We start from the raw sequence: 19326 nt of genomic DNA, 5'->3' as shown, positions 1-19326 counted from the left end.
AGGGTCGCAGGTGGGGTTGCGGATGGGCCGACGTGGACGACCACTGGGACACTGATGAAGACGACGATGTTTGTGAGTGGTGAGCGGGCTCAGTGGGCGCGCGCAGTCTGTCGCCTGTTGGCACAGAACCAAAGCATGATGCACACGCGTGTGCCTGAGCAGCATTTTGGACAGACCTGGCCAGTTTGGCATCAGGGGTTGAGTCCCCACGCAGGCCGTCCTCAGGAGGAGCAGTTTGGCCTGAAAACCTGTTGGAATAGGCGAGGCATTTCTTACAGCATTGTGGCATTTTCTGGATGGGCAGTCACTGGGATAGGCGTATCTGCGGACACGGTTTGGCCTTGCATCTCATGATCCTTTCGGCCGTTGGGGGGGAGGGGGGTGGAGACCAGGTGAAGGGCAATTGGATGGCAACCCAGGATTGATCAGTTTTTGATACCGCAGCTGGAATAAAAGGCCATTAGGATAGCCTGGATGACATTGGCCCATACGTCTTGAAGGCAATAAAAACCCATTCATACCGTAAACCTTCCTGTCCCTGATATAATGATGAAGCCCATGTGAGCATTAAATTCATTTCGACGGCTTTGCTATATATCTGTCTTGCTCGCGAACGAGGTAGCCCACCCGCACACACCATGAGATTCCGATATCTCTCGAGGAAAGCTGAGCGGAGGCCACGCCGAACTTTCTTTTTTTCTATGTTGTCAATCTGTGATCGAGGAGACGTAGGGTATCATTCATCTATTTCTCTATCATGAGCGAGGTTTTCCATCCCTCTTCTGCCGATCTGAAAGCCGCCATAACGCCATGTGCATTGAGTCCGTTCTCCCTGGAACCCCATGAATCCACGAATGTCTCATGACAATCTGAATGCACCCTCACTGCGTTCCATGACAACACGCAATCACCAGTCCTTGCCCATGAAAGTAGCTGCACCCGTCGTCGCAATCCCATCGCACCTGCGCACAAACAGATATGCGGCCAGAGCCATGGCGATGCCAAATATCACAGCAATGTTCGACAAAAGGGCGTAGATCGCGCGGTCAGGGGCGCGCTCTGTGGCGCCGGCGGCGACTGAGGTAGATGTTCTGTGGCCAATGGGGCAGACCTGGTAATCGCGACCTGCGCTACCATGGTCGCCCTCCGCAGTGCCGTCGTAACCTCCGGCTTCGCGACGTGCCACTTCAGCACTTGTATCCAGCTGCCTGTTATGGTCACTATAACGAACTGTCCGGAAGCCCTCGCCCGGCACGATCGCACTCTGAGAGAGCCCGGCGGAGGCAAGGGATGATGCGTTGAAGCTCTCAGATGTGTCGGATGGGCTAGCAGTGGCGTCGTTCATCATGGGTGTTGCAGCCGTCCTTACAGCCGACGGCGAGGTGGCTGTGACGGAGCTACCCGCGCCACTCGACCTTTTCACCGTCCGCAAAAGCCTCCCCTTGGCGATAGCAATGCTATCTCTCAGACGGGATCCGATCCCTGCCCGCTGCGAACCGGCAGTCGTAGAAGGGCTTCTTGAGCTTCCCTGCGGCGACGCCTCTGCCCCGCTGCTACAAATCCTATCCAGCTGCCCCACAACCGCCTCAAGGTGGTCGAAGATGACCATTGACTCGCCGACTATGTCGCGCCGCTCGGGCTCAGTGAGCGCCTGCTCTGCCCGGACGAAGCGCCTCTTGAACTCGGCTTTGAGGTCCTTGGCCTGCTGCCGTGGGTTCTCGTGGCCAAGTGGGGTGTCGAAATCGAGGAACGAGAGCGGCAAGGAGACTGGTGGTTCTTCGCCGACAAGTCCAGGCGATTCTGAACCGGACTCAGACGCCGAGTGTCGCCTCAACGTGCCTGGCTCACCGCTAGCCTCCCTGGTACAGGGTATCATGCCTGGCCTGACAGGATCCGGGACAGCCAACCAGAATTCAGCTCTGAGGTACATGAGCTCAGTGCGGATGTACGAGCCTCCAGACAGCAAAGCGAGGTAAAGACTGTAGGCATAAGCGAGCAGGATGTGTGGTCTACTATCGACGGCTTCTTTGATGTGTTCGAGATAAGCGCCCAGTGCACCTGTGGTGCCAGCGGACCGTAACTGTTCGTCTACCACATGTGCCGGCCAGCCGGTCATGGCGCGAATGTCAGATTTCACACGAGCGGCGCGCAACATGTTAGGCCAGTATGCTGTCTCGAGGATGTGCCGCGTGCGTTCCGGGACTGGGGGCGGTGTTGCGCCATGGCCGAGGCCGGGGCGGTTGGCGGCGGTGTGGTCCCCAAAGGGATATGTGTAAGGTAGGGGGGCAATCTCGGTGTGGATGCCAATGATGTTTTGCCAGAGGGACTCGAATGCAATGTAGACGGCGCCAATGTGCAATAAGCCGGTGATATAACTCGAGGGGTTCTCTGCCCGGGGGGGTACGGCGTGTGGCATGCGGTCGAGAATCAGACGGTTGATCCTTGTGTGGCTCGGCGCGATTGCAATGTTAATGGAATGTGCCAGAGACTGCGTCTCCCCGTCTTGGGGCGGTTCTGTGCTGTTTGCCATGAGGAGGGAGTGCTTGTGTGCGATGCCGGATCTGAAGGCGACCAACAGAGACTTCCAGACAGCGGGACCTATGTCTCGGCAAACACCGCAAGCCCGGTAGATATGGCAGGGCAAGGTGGAACAGGCCCACAGTACCACATCGGCCTGGATATAGGGTATGGCGGCAAGTTCGAGGTGATTCAGGCGCGTGACTGGCAATCTCGATGTGCATGAACTTGTGCCGTGAGTCGTGAGACGGCACCACCCAGGTCACGCAAGTGAGAGGGCCGGACTGAGCTCACAGACGGGGACAGGATCGGAGGGGCCGGGTTGGGTCGAGATAGGTATGACATCGGACCGTAGTCTTTGGGCACATGAAGACACCGTGCTGCTGTGCTGCTGTGCTGCCGTGTGAGCAGGTGTGGTGGTGGCAGATGACGATGCTCAAGACACGCTAGGTAATGCAGTTGTGAGACAGGTGCTGAGGCTGACAGGGAACAGAAGGAAGGAAGAAGAAGAGAAAAGAAAAGAAAAATGAGTGGCTACATTTTCCATGTGGAGGAGGGAGTCGGGAGGAGACGAGAAGGTCTGGGGGTTGAGTGATTGTTCCATGCTAAACCCAGCCAGTGCTTCCGAACTTGTCCTGGCGGCTGAGAGCTGGGAGGACTATCCACTTTTGGCATTGGACAATAACCAGGCCAGGACAAGGGGACAATAGTGAACGAGGCAAGAGCGAAGGAGAAGGGCACAGGCATGACGACCAAAAGGTATGGAAACCGGTAGTCTGGTCTGGTAGTGGCCCTTAGCGGTCCAGACCGTCGGCGCTTTCACACCGGGGGGAAAAGACGGCGCCATGTTCAAGGCCGATCCCTGCTCTGAACGGAACTAACACAAGCAAGCCAGGCCTGCGCCGACTCGGCTCCGAACGGGGTGATCTCATTGTGCGCCACCGTCGAACAGTCAAAGCCACAGGTGGGCATGTGCCACCGATGAAGTCATGACGGCACCTGCCCTGCACGGTGCTGGGGTGTGTGGGGGTAATGTGGGGCCGCCCGAACCCGCTGGTGGCCCCAGGGTCGTCATTGCTCTGATTTTAGATATGTACTTTTGTGACGGAGAAGACAGCTAATAATAAACGAGGGTCCAGAGGACCCTGCAGATCTCTTGCAGTCCCTGGGACTCGAGGCTGCCATGCAAGCATACTTACTTAGGTACCTAGGTACCTACCTAGTCGAGTAAGTATGTGATCATAGCCTTCAAAATGTCGCCTCCAGCTGTCACCACAGCGGCAGTCTGATATTCCAGTCTGCCGGTCTGGCGATCCCCGTGTAGCTGCCAATCAGCCAGTGCCGGCACCCCTTCCCCTCAGAGCACCATGCCCAGGCGGCCTGACCCCGCAGCCATTGGCGTTATCAACTCTGACCTGGCTGTCTGTCATCTGGGATCCCGTCCAGCCCAGTTCCATCCACTCAGGCACATAACCTCGAAATGCCCGAGCATGCCAATGACAAGGCCGTACCGGCCTTCAACAGTCTCCCTCTCCGGAAGGGTGACCCTCCGTACTCGGCCTGGGGGCTTTGGGGCGAGGGTGATAACATAGGGGCATTGGTAGTATCCAGTCATCAAGTTTAGTACAGCCTGCTTGCTGATGGCCACGCGCAGAACTGGCTGTCTCAACAAGTAGTGAGGGACGCCGCTGCCGAAATTCGTGAGGGACTGCGGTTCAGCTTGAAGTAACTCACCTGCTCATTCTCTTGCCCAACTCTTTTCGCCCGAGCACACTTGCGCTGATACTCAGGTATTTGGTCGACCAGTTGGGAGGTCGGAAAGCCCACAACACCCGCCTTTGCCAGGTACAAGGACGCCTACGAGCACTCCATCAAGCTCCTGGGATGCGTTGCGGATGACGTCGTACGTATTGCAACACTGCCCGAGCCTGTCCGTCTCGACAAACTCGGCCTCTGAGTCTCTCACAGATCACCTTCAACACGCAGAGGAGCTCTCAGTGGGATGGCCTGCGCCATTTTGCCTATCAGAAGGAGCAGCTCTGGTACAATGGTGCTACCCTGGAAGACATTGTTGATCTTGAGGCACGAAACTCACGCCTGGGCATGAACTGGTGGCACGAGGCAGGAGGGGTTGCTGGCCGTGGGGTTCTGATCGATTATTGGTCGTGGGCCGCCGCCAACGGGAAGCAGTACGACGCGGTCAGGCCACACGCCATCGCCTATGACGACCTCATGGCCTGCTTCCAGTGGCAGCAAGAACAGTCCCAAGAGTCCCTGCAGCTGAGGACCGGCGATATCTTACTGATACGCTCGGGGTATCATGTTCGCTATGCCGAATTGGGGGCCGATGAGGAGAGAGAAATCGGTGAGGCGTGGCCGGCCGCGTCTGCCGGTGTGCACCAAGACCTGAGACTACTAAAGTGGCTCTGGGATAGTTGCGTCGCGGCTGTCGGTGGTGACTCGCCGGGCTGGGAGGCTTTCCCGACACATGACAAGGCCGGGTTTACATTCCACGAGGTCTTGCTCGCCGGCTGGGGCTGCCCTATCGCGGAATTGCTCTGGCTCGAGGATGTCGCTACTTCATGCCGCGAGCGTCGACGGTGGACCTTCTTCCTAAGTTCTGCGCCCCTCAATGTCCATGGTGGTGTGGGTAGCCCTGCCAACATGTTGGCAATCGCATGAGGTTCAGCACCTCCTCACAACTAGGGTTGCTTTTGGCTTTTAATTTCTCATAATCTAACTAGCACAGCCAGCACGCCATTTGGCCACAACCAGTTCTCTTGTGTTTAAATTGGTCGGAATGCTTTGCGGCGACTCTGGACGACCCAACAATCACCAGCGTTGTCCATGTGCTTGCCGACGTTCGTCTCTTCAAAGATCCCGAGGTCATCATTGCGATCTACTCAGCCACTTCTGTACGGTTAAAAGATTCATCTAATAAGAATCTAGGACATATCGCGGGAGTCTGGCTACCACTATTAGTCTATTACAAGATACCATGACTACATCTCAGACATTAGGTGTAATGTAGCTGTAAAACTGAAGAATCTCCGATATGTTGGGATGCCAGAGATGGCCACGCTGTGCAGGCTGCTCAGTGTGCTTTCAATGTTCGAACCATGAAGTCCAGTATGTTGAGTTGCTGCATGTGTTGAATCATACAAAAGCAACGATGTGATGTATACCACGAGGATGTTTATCCTCGGTCAGTCCCATGCCCTTGACCAGTCTCGGTTTCGTACCCATTCCATCGGATCCAAACTTCTGCGGTTCTCATTCGTTCTGACATTCGGATGCTGCGATGAAGACAGTAACGTCCAAGGCCAACATATCTATTGGATCCCGAGATCTGGACCGAACGAGTGTGTTGGTGAGAGGGCGGCCATCGCTTCAACAAAGATGAGCAAGACCTTCTCCGCAAATGGTGCGGCTAGTATATTCCAGGGTTTAAAATTTAAATCCCAACGCCAGCACCTGTCCTCGTGGGCGTCTGGAGATACAATTATAATGTCTCCTACACTACTATACCTAGAGTATCCAGGTATTTTGCTTCACACAGATAACAATTTAGATACCTCTCTCCTTTACCGTTTTGCCTAAATTCCTTGGCATTTTGTAAATTAGAGATTATATGAAGTGTGTGTATGAAAGTACACCTCGGACGTCACACAGTCCAAAAATTGGAGCACGGTCACTTAAGCTCTTCAATTGGAATTTTCGCTGGTCCCCATTCCGTACTTATAAGCCTTTCGGCTGCTTAGGTACTTACGCGGGCGACCCATTCCACCACGACCGGATCATTGCTCAAATTCAAGCCATCTTGCTCTGAGATCAACATGGAAATAATAAATTGCCACATGTGAGAGACCCAGGCCAGGTCTCATACGAGCACGTGGTATCAACCAGCCACGGACCACCTGAGAACTGCATGGCCTCCTAGCCCAACGCCTTGTTCTGCCTGTTCATATGGCCTTCCAAAACGGCGGTGACGCGATTGGCCTCCTTCAGTTGGCGCTGTCAGACTCTGGGAAGCTTCTCGTGTTGGAATTCCTTGAACCATGCTGCTTCTGATATCTTGATATGTTGAACATCTGATTTGGGCAGGGAAGCGCTGCATTCTGGAACATTCCAAAGAAGAAGAAGAAGAAGAAAGAAACACACGGGTCCTTACAGAGGTAAGAGTTATGATTACGGCCGTAATATGGGCCCTGCCCGCTTGTCTGAAAGAACAACTACTGTTGCGCATGAACCACTCTGACGTCCCATGCTCGAAGCTCAGCTTGTGGTCCGGGTCGCATTTGATTATGAGGTACAAAAAATGCACCTGACTCAGCGTGATGTCTGTGTTGTATGGTTTCGCTTCTATTCCGTATACGTCTGAGGACATACATGGCGCCTTCATACGGTGGTAAGCACTCAAGACCTAGCGCTTAGAAAGAATATAATACCAATAACAATACCTAGGTAGTTATAATACAATAGGTGCTTGTGGCCTCAGCCTTGTGACGCACAGACAAGGCTAAGGGGTACCGTCTTGACGACGATGTCGGTGTTGTGGTCTTGGGCTTGATGATAACCGGCCGTTTTGATCGGTTGCGAGATAATCTGGCTCTTTGAAGTCGCTGAGGGGACGAAATGATCCCATGTGTTATATCGAATTACTTCAAGACGGTAGCGACCTTTGGCAGATCTGGGCCGACATTTTCCCAGAACCTGATCGATTTCACTGGCAGTTGGTGTAAATTCGACATTGTTAGACTCTGCAAAGTCGGTGGTGTTAGGTAGGTGTATACCGAAGGAGTCTCCAATGAAGCCCAAGACACTATTTGGTCCAATTAGAGCATAATGTAGTTTCATGATCGTTAAGCTCTAGTGCTCACGCCATATCTTTCTCGCTGCCCAGGTGGCGGTATCGCGACGCGAAGCCAAGACTTACAGGCGAAATCAAGGCTTACACGGTATTTCGATGCGTTCCATTGGACACCTTAAGGATTCAACATTAACTAGCATTGTTCAGCTGGCACCTGGAACCGCAAGGGCAGGTCATCAACTCGTACGTGGGGACATGATGGGGAATTCTGTAGCGAATGAGGATCCGGTCAAGAATCTGTCGTCATTCAACCATCTGAGACATGGGCAGCAGCGAACGTACCCAGGTAGGACGGCACAAAACGAGATTGGTGATGCCCGCATAATCACATATGCGGCTTTTCCTCCGTCTCCCGAGACCGGCCAGCCTCTCGAACCGAAGCCACCTGGCTGGATCTTTTTCATTCTTTCACCCCTTGCCCTTTTCTCCTGCAGCTTCAGTTTCCAAACACTTGGATTTTCGGGCATACTTGAAGGTCTCCTTTGATACATGAAGAGTCTTGGAAGACGAGAAACTCGACCAAACATGGAAGGTCACTTGACGTCCTTGCACCCGCGGTCTTGGAAATGTTCTTCATCACACGGATCCGCTGGCTTGAGCATCTTTCAATGATGTGATTTTGAAGTAAGAGTAAGAAATAAATCAAAGGAATTCTTGCAGCGAGTAGGAACGACCCAAGGTTCACTACCTAGGTACGCCGCACACTGGCAAAAAGAGGTAGGTCTCACTGTGCGAGGAATGCGGTGGCCCGTATAAAGGGAAAGGTGTTGCAACGATACCATCGCCCAGGTAAAGGAGCATGGGAGGGCTGTCTTCCGATGCGTACAAATTGATTGGAAGGAGTTGATGAGAGCCTTGGACTGCATGTGCTACACCCATCTAGGAAATCTCAGGGCCGAGACCGCCACATCGATGTCACGGAAATCAGCAAGCTCGGCTCCCACTGACTCCACTGCGCTATGGGATCTATGATTCTCAATGGAACTGCTTACCCAGGTATCTATTTTCGATACGACTCCCCAGTCGGTTGACCATCGCTGGGCTACCCATCAACGTTGTCGAAGATAAAGAACATGTGCCCCCTGTTTATTAGTCTACTTAATTAATGCGTAATTTATTCATTCATCTTACATTTCAAGGAAACCACAGGCAAATATGAGATTGACCAGTAGAGGAGCCATGCCTAAGAACGTAGAAACAAGTCGGGACATCGCGCCATCTAATTGCGTTCCAGCAACCTTGCGTCTGCACACACGGGCTGCGATGACTTACCTAGGTAGTTACGCGACAAGTGAGGATTCTATTACTCTTTTCATTCGACATGCAGATTAGCGCCGGGCTCCTCGGGATCTACTTACTCGAAAGTGTCTCAGGTTCCAAGTCTAGGTCCCCGAACATCAATGGAATTTTGAATTTCTCTGAAGGGCTTGCTCACGAAGGTCGAAGCGGCATGAATGGACTGAAAATGGTTAAACATTTCAGTTGCTATCAACCCCGAGAAGTGTGGAGTACACCAAGCAGAGTGTCTCAAATGTAGCGTTACAGCTCTGTCAAGGCACTACCGACCTGTTTGTTCTTATGGGAGCTTGGAAGCAGATGTTAGCGATACGCCGCGTAATCGAACGGAAGGTCTGTCACAATCCAAAGACATAGAATCACGTTAATCGATGACCCATGACTCATCCTGAACACGTTTTAAAGGACCCTATACCGTCGACTTAAGGGATCGGAATACAGCCTCATTTATCGAGTTGTCAACGAGAGCGGCAGGAAGGCTAATTCTAATTCGACTGAAAGTGACCTTCAAGTGGCAGCTCAACACTGTTCGGAGCTCAGCCATCGGGCGATACCGTAAGGCTGTTCCGCGTCAGGAATGGAGATTCCGAAGATGATGGGGGACGTGTCCAGCGGCGGGTGAGGCGCCGATCAAGGAGTAGTTTTGGGCGATGAATACTGTGGCTTGAATGAAGAATGGCGGTTCCAGGTTGTTTCGCTCGTGTAATATCAGCTGATCTCGACCCTAATGCCTGCGCGGGGAAGGAAAAAGCAAAAGCTTGCAGACGGCTTGTTGCTGAAACATATCCATGTATGCAGATAGCTTGGTTTGGGCATCTAGCATCAACTACAAACGGCAACCCGTAGCTCATCTCCAGCCGCTGTGGATGTGTGCGATCGTGAGTGCGATCACGGATCACGTCCAAAGACTGGGCCTGGCTGACTGTTGGATATTCAGGCACAGTAGATATGGCTCATCGACAGACAGTGGCCATGTTGATAATCCCGCTAGACCAGGCGCTTGGAAATCTACATATGTACCTAGGTATTTAATGAACTAACTGGAGCATGAACCACAAGCTAGAAAAGTCATTCAGCTTTACAATCACAGCGCGGCGGCCTCCGCGGGTGTGGTGCCGCGCTGCAGACTGCCAGCTGGAGCAGCCTCACTAGACGGGATCTTCAGATATGCACAGCCTGCAGCGCGGGCCCGGGACTCGAGAGGCCCAGCATTAAGCGATGCAATGTCCGTGGGGTGGCGTCGATCTTTTCCTAAGACTAAGATTGTTGCGGCCTGAAATAAGAGGGCTGGTAGGGAAGAATGCGGCCATTGACAGATCGAGCAGCACCGTTTTAGATGGTGTGGATAAGCGACCTTGATCGCGGAGCAAATTACCTGAGATGAATCTACTTCGGGTCTGTTGTGGGTCACCCACTGAAGCACACAGGCCTGAATTATGCGTGGGGTTGTGCCGGGTGTGACCGATGATCTGGACGATGGTGGTTACACAACATCTGGCTCATCAGTGGGTGTGAGTTGAAGTTTATGCACATTCCGGACGTATCCCCCAAGTCGTAAGACGAAAACTCCGCACGATATTCGTTGTCACCTCGGAGTGGAATTAGAGCAATCTGGACAAAGTGTTCCGTCGTGGCACCAGGCTAGCTATCCTGGTAGACAGGACTGTATCTGGAATGCGAACGCCTTTAGAAAAGAAAAGAAGAAGGAAAAAAAACATTGTCTGCGCCACGTGTAATCAAGTGAAATCCTCTTCGTGAACACTTGAGCCCACGAACCTAATGGGAACGAAGGCAAGGCACTGCTTGTCTTCCTGTCTCAAGGGTGCCCCAGGCAGTACCGGGCACACTGCATCAAGCCTTCCTGCAGGATGTAGCCGAAGCCTTCTATCAAGCTGCTTTTGACCGACGTGGACCACGAAGCGCCCGGAGACGTCACATGGGCAGTTTGTGCTTCCCCCTCCGTCCTCGATGGATTCACACACCCGGCGTCTCCTCTCGACAGATAGCGGAGCCTAGGATCAATCGCCAAACGCCACTGTGCATACACTCTGCCAACGTGGGACCATAATGACGTGCGCGAAGCCTCTCTTGGTGTGTATAAGCTGCAGGAATGACACATTATAGTGTTCTCCAGGCTTAAAGATGTTGTGGCTAAGTCATACGGCATCCATCAGACCAAATGCCGCCCTCAGGCACTCATCGTTCCTCGTGGCTCTCGACACTCTGCATCTTCGGCATCTAGCATTGTTGAACGGCGTCCAGGAATCACCAATGAGCCTCTAAGGAGTGCCGAAGTAGTCCACGAACTAGTTCAAATCAACTCAAGTCTGTTCTCTTAGCCGCAGCACACGGAATCGTCTGCTCAACCGGAGCCCACGAGATGTCGACCCCAACATTTGAAAGGTGTTCGGCTGAGTCCGATAGAGGGATGGCCACTCAGTGTGCGAGGTCTAGAACTGCCTGTACCACTGGAAGGGAAGGGAGGAGTGAGGCAAGGGCTATCATCGATAGATCTTCGATCGGGCAGAAGTGCAGAAGACCTTATCCATGGCCGAGATCATCGCTCGACGATGAAGCCGCCTCCACTGAGCACAGAAGCATCTAGAGATCTGCGATGTCGACGTAATAAGTTACACACGGCCATGAGAGATAACATCTCGGCATCTAAAGAGGTGATGACTGTGATGCCATCCTCGATATATAAGACCAGCATTGAGATTTCCTGGTGGATCTGGTTAGTCTCTATTTCCGACAGACACCCGTCGAGATTTCGTTTTCACGACCACTGCCGCAAATATGGCAACCCAAGACAACCAGCTACGCCCCGCTGCTACCAAGAAGCAGGTATCGTACACCACGCCGAGCACTGGTGATACAGCTCACCACGACTTCGGGCCCGAGCACAATCCCAGCTCTCTCAACCGCGCGTCTGGAGGCTCAGAGAAGCCATTCACAGAGGACCTCGAGAGTGGAAACCAAAGACTCAATCCGGCCCGGCCCACCCTATTCAACCGAACCTTCACTCAGCAGTTCCGAGCTGCAGAGACTGGTGAGGCCGAGGTGGACTTTGGCTCCCTCTCGCAGAAAGAGAAGCGACAAGTTGTCAAGTCTGGAGTACACTCGTACATCGCAGATGCAAATTTCAAGAACCGTACGCGATACACTGGACAATTATTCGAGCTGCACTGACTCGGATCTCAACAACAGATATTGTCGCCGCCTTGGGCGAGTTCGTTGGAACGACGATGTTTCTCTTCTTTGCATTCACCGGCACTGCTGTCGCGGTTATCCAACCTGGGGATGGCTCTTCGGGCTTCAATATCTCGGTTCAAACGTACATTGCCCTGTGCTTCGGCTTCTCTCTCATGGTCAACGTGTGGGTCTTTTATAGAATCTCGGGCGGTCTCTTCAACCCAGCTGTGAGTATCTGAACATTGAATTGATCTTCTGTCATAGAGTCCCGCTTCCGGAGCTTCATTGTTTTGGGCCATTACATATGTAGCTAACATCTTCCCAACGCTGGGGAATACCCTAGGTCACTCTAGCGCTTGTCCTCATCCGTGCTATTACACCTATCCGTGCCATTTTCGTCTTCGTCGCTCAGCTTCTCGGCGGTATTGCTGCTGCAGGCTTGGCCTCGTGCATGTTCCCAACCGAGCTCAGCGTCAGCACGACCCTGTCAGAAGGTGTGTCCCTCGCTCAAGGTGTGTTCATCGAAGCTATCTTGACATTCGAGCTGGTCTTCACCATTTTCATGCTTGCTGCCGAGAAGCACCGCGCAACCTTCGTCGCTCCTGTTGGTATCGGCCTCGCCCTCTTCATCGCCGAGATGAGTGGCGTGTATTACACTGGGGGGAGTCTGAACCCAGCCCGGAGCCTGGGGCCCTGCGTTATTGCCGCCGATTTCCCCAGCGAGCACTGGATTTACTGGGTCGGCCCGGCAATAGGATCTCTAGTCGCTTTTGGCTTGTATAGGGCCATCAAGCTATTGCGATACGAAATGGCAAACCCAGGGCAGGACTCGAACGAATAAAGAGTTGTCTAAACGGTCTAAGAGTTGTCTAAACGGTCTTCAGATCGTTGCGATATGCAATGGACATCGGGATGGGAGTGAATTGATGAGACTTATTGAGATAGCGCATTCTTCCCAAGGGTTGTCGGCGCTTGGACTAATGATTGCTCATGAATGGTTTCTTGATGTAGTTCTAGTCCTCCTTTTTTTCTCTTTTTCTGTTTTTGAAGCCGTTGATCGGTGAGCAATGGTTGGTAAGGCGGTAAATTTCCGCGGTGGACGTGATTCCATAAGGCACAGGCACATCTTTGGACATATACGGAATAGAAGCGGAGCCAGTTTATTCATTACCTGCCCCTCGTGGATCGTAGGAGCCAACTGCACTTGAGCATCCGTATCGGTTTCCGGCAAGGGCCAGCCAGATAGCGGACTTGAAGATCCTCGTCAATTAATGAATATTGCGTTTCGATCGATAAATCTTCGCAGAGCCCGTACGTAGCTCTCGACGGATGCAGGTACAGACAACCAAGCCACGGTAAGCCCAACACAGCAACAATTTATTCCTATATTAAAATAGGGGGCCTACATCTCACCACCTCCCCCCTTACATTAATATATATTCCTATATAAAGTTTAATTTTAAACCTCTCTATATTAACTCTTAATTATAATATTATAAAGTAAAGAAATAATAAAATATAATATTTATAATTAATTTTAATTTTTTTATTATATTTTAAACTTATATAATAAAATATAATTATTTACTTAAAAATTATATTTTAATTTAATAATATAATAAATTAAATAATTACTTTTAAATAATTTTATAAAGTTAATAAATAGATATTTATTTAAATAATATTAAAACTTATATATATTTTATAAAAGTTTATATATATAATTAAAAGCCCTTTTAAATATAAAATTAAAAGATTTATAATTATAATTTTTAACTAATTTTTATTTAATTATTTTATTATATTATAACTTAGTTTAATTTTATTTAAGCCTTTTTAAGTTTTATAAAAGCTTTTATTTTTATAAATATAAACTTTAGTTTAAAACCTTTAAGTTTAAGTTTAAGATTCTTATAGATTTTAATATACTTTAAATTAAACTTATAATTTCTTAACTTTTTTAAAAATATATTAATTATCTTAAATAAGAATTACTTTTTTAAAATAAAGATCTATCTTTATATAATTATAAATTTAATTATTAATAGTTATTTCTTCTTTTATAGAACTATTAGAACTATAAACCTAAATAATAAAATATAGTTATCTTACCTAATTGTCTTTTAATTTAACTAAGCGATTACTTTTAAGTAGTTTTACTTATAATATAGTAGAGCTAATAGATAGATATTTACTTATAGAGTAGAGCTAGAACCCTAGTTAGGGAAATAGTAGCTTTTATCTTTACCTATTTTAACTAACTTATATTCATACCTAAATTATATAGTGATATTATATATAATACTTAATAACATTAAGATTAAGTAGCCTATAGTCTATAATAACTTTAACCTTTAATAGGTATAACCTAATATATTAATATAAGAAGGTATCTTTTAATAATAGATAGTATTATAAATATAAATTATAAAGTTATTATAAAAGTTTTATATAATAAACTTAATGAAACTAATCTTTAAAAATATATTATATTTTATTTCTTTAAAACTTTAATTATTTACTTTTAATTTAATAATAGAATTAAAAATATAAATAATTTATAATTAAAAATAACTTTTATTTATTTTAATTAATTTAAAAATTAAAATTATATAATAAATTTAATATTTTATATAATATTTATTAATATTAAATTAAATAATTTATAATTTATAATAATTTAAACTTTTAATAAATTAATAATATTAAATTAAATTTATATAATTTAATATATTATAATAAAAGTTTTAATTATAAATAATATTATAAATATTATAAATATTATAAATATTATAAATATTATAAATATTATAAATATTATAAATATTATAAATATTATAAATATTATAAATATTATAAATATTATAAATATTATAAATATTATAAATATTATAAATATTATAAATATTATAAATATTATAAATATTATAAATATTATAAATATTATAAATATTATAAATATTATAAATATTATAAATATTATAAATATTATAAATATTATAAATATTATAAATATTATAAATATTATAAATATTATAAATATTATAAATATTATAAATATTATAAATATTATAAATATTATAAATATTATAAATATTATAAATATTATAAATATTATAAATATTATAAATATTATAAATATTATAAATATTATAAATATTAAATATATTAAAAAAGTTTTATATAATAAATTTAAATAAATTAATTTTAAAAGATATATTATATTTTATTTTTTAAAATTTTAATTATTTATTTTTAATTTAATAATAAAATTAAAAAATATAAATAATTTATAATATATTTTCTTATTATTTATTATACTTATAATTATAAAAAATATATTAGATTTAAGTTTTAAAGTAAATTATAAGTAGCTTTTTAAAGTAATTATAACTTAATAGAGACTATAAATAGTTTCAGATGTAGAGTCTTTTTTTAAAAAAGGGGAAGGGGGAGACGTTACTTATGCTCAGCTGATGAACTGTGTGATGCTGCCAAGGGTGTTGATATTTGGGTAATGGTGATTTTATCCATGAAATGCCAGCTGATCTGGACATCTATATACAGAAGAAAGCTTGCATCTCAAACCCATCTAATTAGCAGTATGTGCCCCCAGAACCAAAACCACTACATATGCGAGACAAAATGTGTCAGCCCCATCAACGCCATACAAGAACTGCATTCCACAGGATGCGAATTCAACACGCAGTTGAGGACCAGAGATCACGACGCCACCACCCGTCTGTCCTTCTCCCCTTCTTCTGCGGTCTCGTGGTTGATGAAGAGAAACGAGATAAGCACAATGCCCGCGCCGACCCAATAGATCCAGCTCGAATACTGGGAGTATTGAATCATCTCCCCTATGAGTGAAAGCGGGATGGTGAGCGACAGACCGACAGTGACAACCAGCGGGGAAGTGAGCAGCATGGCAAAGGCCCAGGATATGTCGCTGACGAAGGAAGAGAGAGAGTTGAGCTGCGGCAGTGGGTCAGCACCTTCCTGCACCGTCTTAGTCACAATTGTCAAGGGGAGGAACTCACTATGATGATGGCCCAAACCTTTCCCGTGGGAGGCCACTGGAATGGCTCGATGTCAGTCCAGTGGAGCAGAATGAAGCCAGGCCAAAGAAGGATCAAGTTCAGCAGGCCGACGAGACCAAAAAACAGGGGCATGTTGACGCGATCCTCATCGCCGACACGCCTCTTCATAACGGTGACATACAGCCCGTACACTATGGCACTAAAGAAGGCCATTCCGTCGCCGATGGCGATGCTGGTCTGGCTCTTGTGCGGGAAGTTACCGCGGTCCTCGTCACTCTTGCCAGACAGGTCGACGGTGGAGATGAGTACGACGCCAGTCAGCGAGGCCAGCACGCCGGCCAGTTTGCGAGCGCTGAAGGACTCGACGCGCATAGCGGCACAGAAAATCAGAGTCCATACCGAGGACGTTGATGTCAGGATCGTCACTGACCCGACCGAGGTGTACTCCAGGCACGCCGAGGCGAAGTAGTTGGCGCAGAACCAGAGCATGGAGAACTCGAGGCTCAGGACGGCCGTCTCGCGGAGGGTAAGCTTGTCGACAGCGGGCTTCTCGAGGCCCGGTGCATCCTGGATCTGCATTACGCTGGTGGTGCTGTCGCCCGTGCTGCTGGACGCTTCCGCGTCCCGCTCGCCGCCGCCGTCATCGTCGCCGTCATCGTCGTCATCTGCCCGGCCGCTGAGCAAGCCGTGCTCCTCGTCATCGGAGGTCTTGAGCACAGCAGGCTGCCCGAGAAGCGAGTTCGCTCTTGCTCTCCTATTCCCGCCGCCCTGCTTGTACTCCCTGCCTTTCTCATTGACCCAAAGCTCTACCAGCTCCGCCCTCACTCCCTGCATGCCATGGCGCCTGTAGTACCGCGCAAACAGCGGTATCAGGCTGATGGCGAAAATGGAGCTGTTTATGTACACGAGAAAGAAAGGCTTGTCGTAGGTGTGGTCCGAGAAGATGTAGCTGGCCAAAAAGTTGGACGTGGTCCACAGGAAGACGGTAACGAGAAGCAGAGTGATGCCAAGGGTGCGACGAGCGAAGCGCCCCAGACCCAAGCTCGCCAGGAGCCCCCCTCCTCCTGCTGCTCCCCGTGTGGCCCCTTTGCCTGATTCGCGCAGTGATGTTATCGAGGAGCTCAGCGGGCCCGAGGAAAGCGATCGGCGGCGCATTTCTTCTGGCTCGGGGCACAGTTCGGCGGACGCGGCCAGAGGCTCAAGCGGCGCCATGGCTGCTTGTCTTGTCGACTGGTGCCAGATCAGATGCGAAGCAGTGTTGAGTGCTGCGGCCAGGGTTGACTTCAAGGTCGGGTGCTCGGCCTGTGTAGCGACAGGCGCTCATCCCATTGTCCGTCGCGGTGATTCCAACCCAAGCCTTGAAAAGAGGACGGAGAACCACCCGAGCGAGTGTCTCGTCCAAGACACAGAAAGTAAAGGAGAGGGGGGCGGGCGTTCACTCGCAAGAAAGAAAGTACAGGCGGGAATGGGGGTCGAGTGGGAAAGGAGTCAAAAGAGAGAGAAAGAGTTTGGTTTGGCGAAACAGTCAAGATGGGTCGGGTCAGTCGGTGACGGGCACACGGCGGACAACTACCAGGGCGAACCATGTGTCTAACCGTCTGCCGTCTGTCTGTTCCCAGCGCCTGACCCCAGGAACGGCAGGGGCCGCTTCGCCTTATCGATTGTCCCCAGGGTGTGGGGTCCCTTGTCTCAGCCCCTGAACCGGCCGGCGCATGCGCTGCTGGGACGCGGAGTTAACCATCTCGTACAGAGGCCAAACAACACAAGCAGGCGTTGACATTGGGATACAGAGCGAGCCACTTCTCTCCGAAGTGCCTGGGTAAAGAGCATGTGAATCTACCTCTTAGTGGACAATTCCATACCAAAACAACTAACATATGCGCACGCCCGTTTCCCCAGCGTCCTATAGCGATAATATTCGATACTAGCCTAAGTCATTCGTCATTCCATCACCCTGCCCTATCTTTGTTGCCATCATGCGGGCCACGAAATGCAGCACCTCCTGTCTCATGCCTCACCTGGTCATTGTGCGGTGGGTGATGAGACGTGAGCAAGGCCCGCAACCTCGTAATTCAATGCCTTCTCCACGCTGGTCACATGAGAGACGCCACGATGAATGCAAGCCTGGGGACGATGCCCAGTCTTCTACAGCAGTCGACACAATATGAATCCGTTATCCCCACGGCTGCCTTGCCCTCTGGTACGCAAAAGCGCAGCAGGCTGCCGCCCTCCTAGCCGAGCAAAACCACGACCTCTTGGCCGACAGGCCAGCCACGCCACCGACTGACCCCAGAATCAACACGAGCAGCCGTCCCTGTCGTTCTCGAGGTGGATGTTGATGGGGTCCTGGCTGAAGTCGCCGCTGAATTCCTCACTCTCCTCCTGCTGTAGCGCGTTGCGGGCGATGACCTCAAAAGCCTGCTCCACATTGATGGCCTCCTTGGCCGAGGTCTCGAAGTAGGGGATGCCGCCCTTGGACTGGCAGAAGGTCATGGCGCGCTTGGTCGAGATGACGCGCTTGCTCTCCTCGACGTCGATCTTGTTTCCCAGCACAACGAAGGGGAATGAGTCCGGGTCGCGCGGGGAGGCCTGGATGAGGAACTCGTCGCGCCACGAGTCGAGGGCATCGAAGGATTTAGAGTTGTTGACATCGAAGACGAGCACGCAACAGTCGGCACCGCGGTAAAAGGCCACGCCGAGGGACTGGAAGCGTTCCTGCCCGGCTGTGTCCCATAGCTGTACACATGCCCAAAATCAACATCTCCCACTTCTGTCCATGCGCGCGTATGTTAGGAATGGGGGCGGGGAGATTGAGCCGCACCTGCATAGTCACTTGTCGGTCATCGACGAGCACCTCCCGCGTAAGGAAATCAGCGCCAATGGTTGCCTTGTAGCTTGCGCTGAACTTCTTGTTGACCTATTGGGAACAACCTCGTCAGTGTCGGTGTCACACAGGCCACCCTGAGCTGGGATCCTGCATGGCCGTGTAGCTGCAGTGCACATCTGCGGATGGAGAGGTCGCACATATTGGTTCATAAGACTGGTCTTGCCGACACCGCTGTCCCCGAGGATGATGACCTGCAGAGAGGAATTGTTAGAAACGTAATGTCTTGGAAGAACAGGTTGCGTTGAAATGAAAAAGATATGCGCCGTACCTTCAAGAGGACCTTCTTTCTGGAGCTCATGGTGGGCGGTTGTGTTGTGGTAGTGTTTGGGACGAGGAACGAGGAAGAGGAGAAGGGCAACGATGGATGACGCTCGACACGCACTTAGGCGCGCTCCGGTCGAGGCGACTGTGCTGTGGGACTTGGAGTCAGAGAGGGGGAGGGAGAGAGATAGATAGCAAGGGGACTGGTCGGAGGCAAAGACTGAGTCAACAGGACCAGAATGTTGGGAAGGGGGACAAGTGGA

General features: G+C 49.1%; 6 protein-coding genes across 6 annotated transcripts in view; 3 read left to right on the top strand and 3 right to left on the bottom strand.

Moving 5' to 3' along the window:
* KVR01_010773 (uncharacterized protein) overlaps positions 1-364 on the top strand; it is a 3083-nt gene extending 2719 nt beyond the window's left edge. Inside the window, exon 1 of the mRNA XM_044790318.1 lies at positions 1-364. This exon is cut by the window's left edge and continues 2719 nt beyond it. Within this exon, the coding sequence (XP_044639920.1) occupies positions 1-83 (83 nt within the window). The 3' untranslated portion in view covers positions 84-364.
* A 363-nt stretch (positions 365-727) lies between these two features.
* Positions 728-3330, bottom strand: KVR01_010832 (uncharacterized protein). The gene is made up of 2 exons (XM_044794488.1): positions 3056-3330; positions 728-2963 (listed from the first exon to the last, which is right to left on the bottom strand). Exon 2 carries the CDS (start codon positions 2528-2530, stop codon positions 908-910), a length of 1623 nt encoding a protein of 540 aa, XP_044639979.1. The 5' UTR covers positions 2531-2963; positions 3056-3330; the 3' UTR covers positions 728-907.
* Positions 3331-3837: 507 nt separating this feature from the next.
* KVR01_011002 (uncharacterized protein) lies at positions 3838-5199 on the top strand (the record flags this gene model as incomplete). Its single annotated transcript, XM_044794554.1, has 4 exons — positions 3838-4117; positions 4172-4242; positions 4324-4420; positions 4486-5199. Exons 1-4 carry the CDS (start codon positions 3998-4000, stop codon positions 5197-5199), a joined length of 1002 nt encoding a protein of 333 aa, XP_044640149.1. The 5' UTR covers positions 3838-3997.
* Positions 5200-10261: 5062 nt separating this feature from the next.
* KVR01_011120 (uncharacterized protein) lies at positions 10262-13042 on the top strand. The gene is made up of 4 exons (XM_044781700.1): positions 10262-10774; positions 10858-11834; positions 11891-12102; positions 12219-13042. Exons 2-4 carry the CDS (start codon positions 11480-11482, stop codon positions 12714-12716), a joined length of 1065 nt encoding a protein of 354 aa, XP_044640267.1. The 5' UTR covers positions 10262-10774; positions 10858-11479; the 3' UTR covers positions 12717-13042.
* A 2556-nt stretch (positions 13043-15598) lies between these two features.
* KVR01_010873 (uncharacterized protein) lies at positions 15599-17127 on the bottom strand (the record flags this gene model as incomplete). The annotated part of the gene is made up of 2 exons (XM_044789719.1): positions 15599-15850; positions 15916-17127. The coding sequence occupies 2 exons, from the start codon at positions 17125-17127 to the stop codon at positions 15599-15601; spliced, it is 1464 nt and encodes a 487-aa protein (XP_044640020.1).
* Positions 17128-18210: 1083 nt separating this feature from the next.
* KVR01_010950 (Rab family GTPase YPT7) lies at positions 18211-19100 on the bottom strand (the record flags this gene model as incomplete). The annotated part of the gene is made up of 4 exons (XM_044794301.1): positions 18211-18651; positions 18737-18832; positions 18940-18993; positions 19071-19100. The coding sequence occupies 4 exons, from the start codon at positions 19098-19100 to the stop codon at positions 18211-18213; spliced, it is 621 nt and encodes a 206-aa protein (XP_044640097.1).
* Between the last annotated feature and the right edge of the window lie 226 nt (positions 19101-19326).

Source organism: Diaporthe batatas (genome assembly GCF_019321695.1).
Source record: "Diaporthe batatas strain CRI 302-4 chromosome Unknown Contig00014, whole genome shotgun sequence".
NCBI classification, from domain to species: domain Eukaryota; kingdom Fungi; phylum Ascomycota; class Sordariomycetes; order Diaporthales; family Diaporthaceae; genus Diaporthe; species Diaporthe batatas.
This window is presented reverse-complemented; position numbering and strand designations above follow the sequence as displayed.

Excerpts from the sequence above, each read along its gene's own strand:
- KVR01_011120 (XM_044781700.1), top strand. The coding sequence starts at position 11,480 with ATGGCAACCCAAGACAACCAGCTACGCCCCGCTGCTACCAAGAAGCAG. Across the intron at positions 11,835-11,890 it reads AGATGCAAATTTCAAGAACC|ATATTGTCGCCGCCTTGGGC; the intron begins GTACGCGATACA and ends TCTCAACAACAG. Across the intron at positions 12,103-12,218 it reads GCGGTCTCTTCAACCCAGCT|GTCACTCTAGCGCTTGTCCT; the intron begins GTGAGTATCTGA and ends GGAATACCCTAG.
- KVR01_010832 (XM_044794488.1), bottom strand. The coding sequence starts at position 2,530 with ATGGCAAACAGCACAGAACCGCCCCAAGACGGGGAGACGCAGTCTCTG.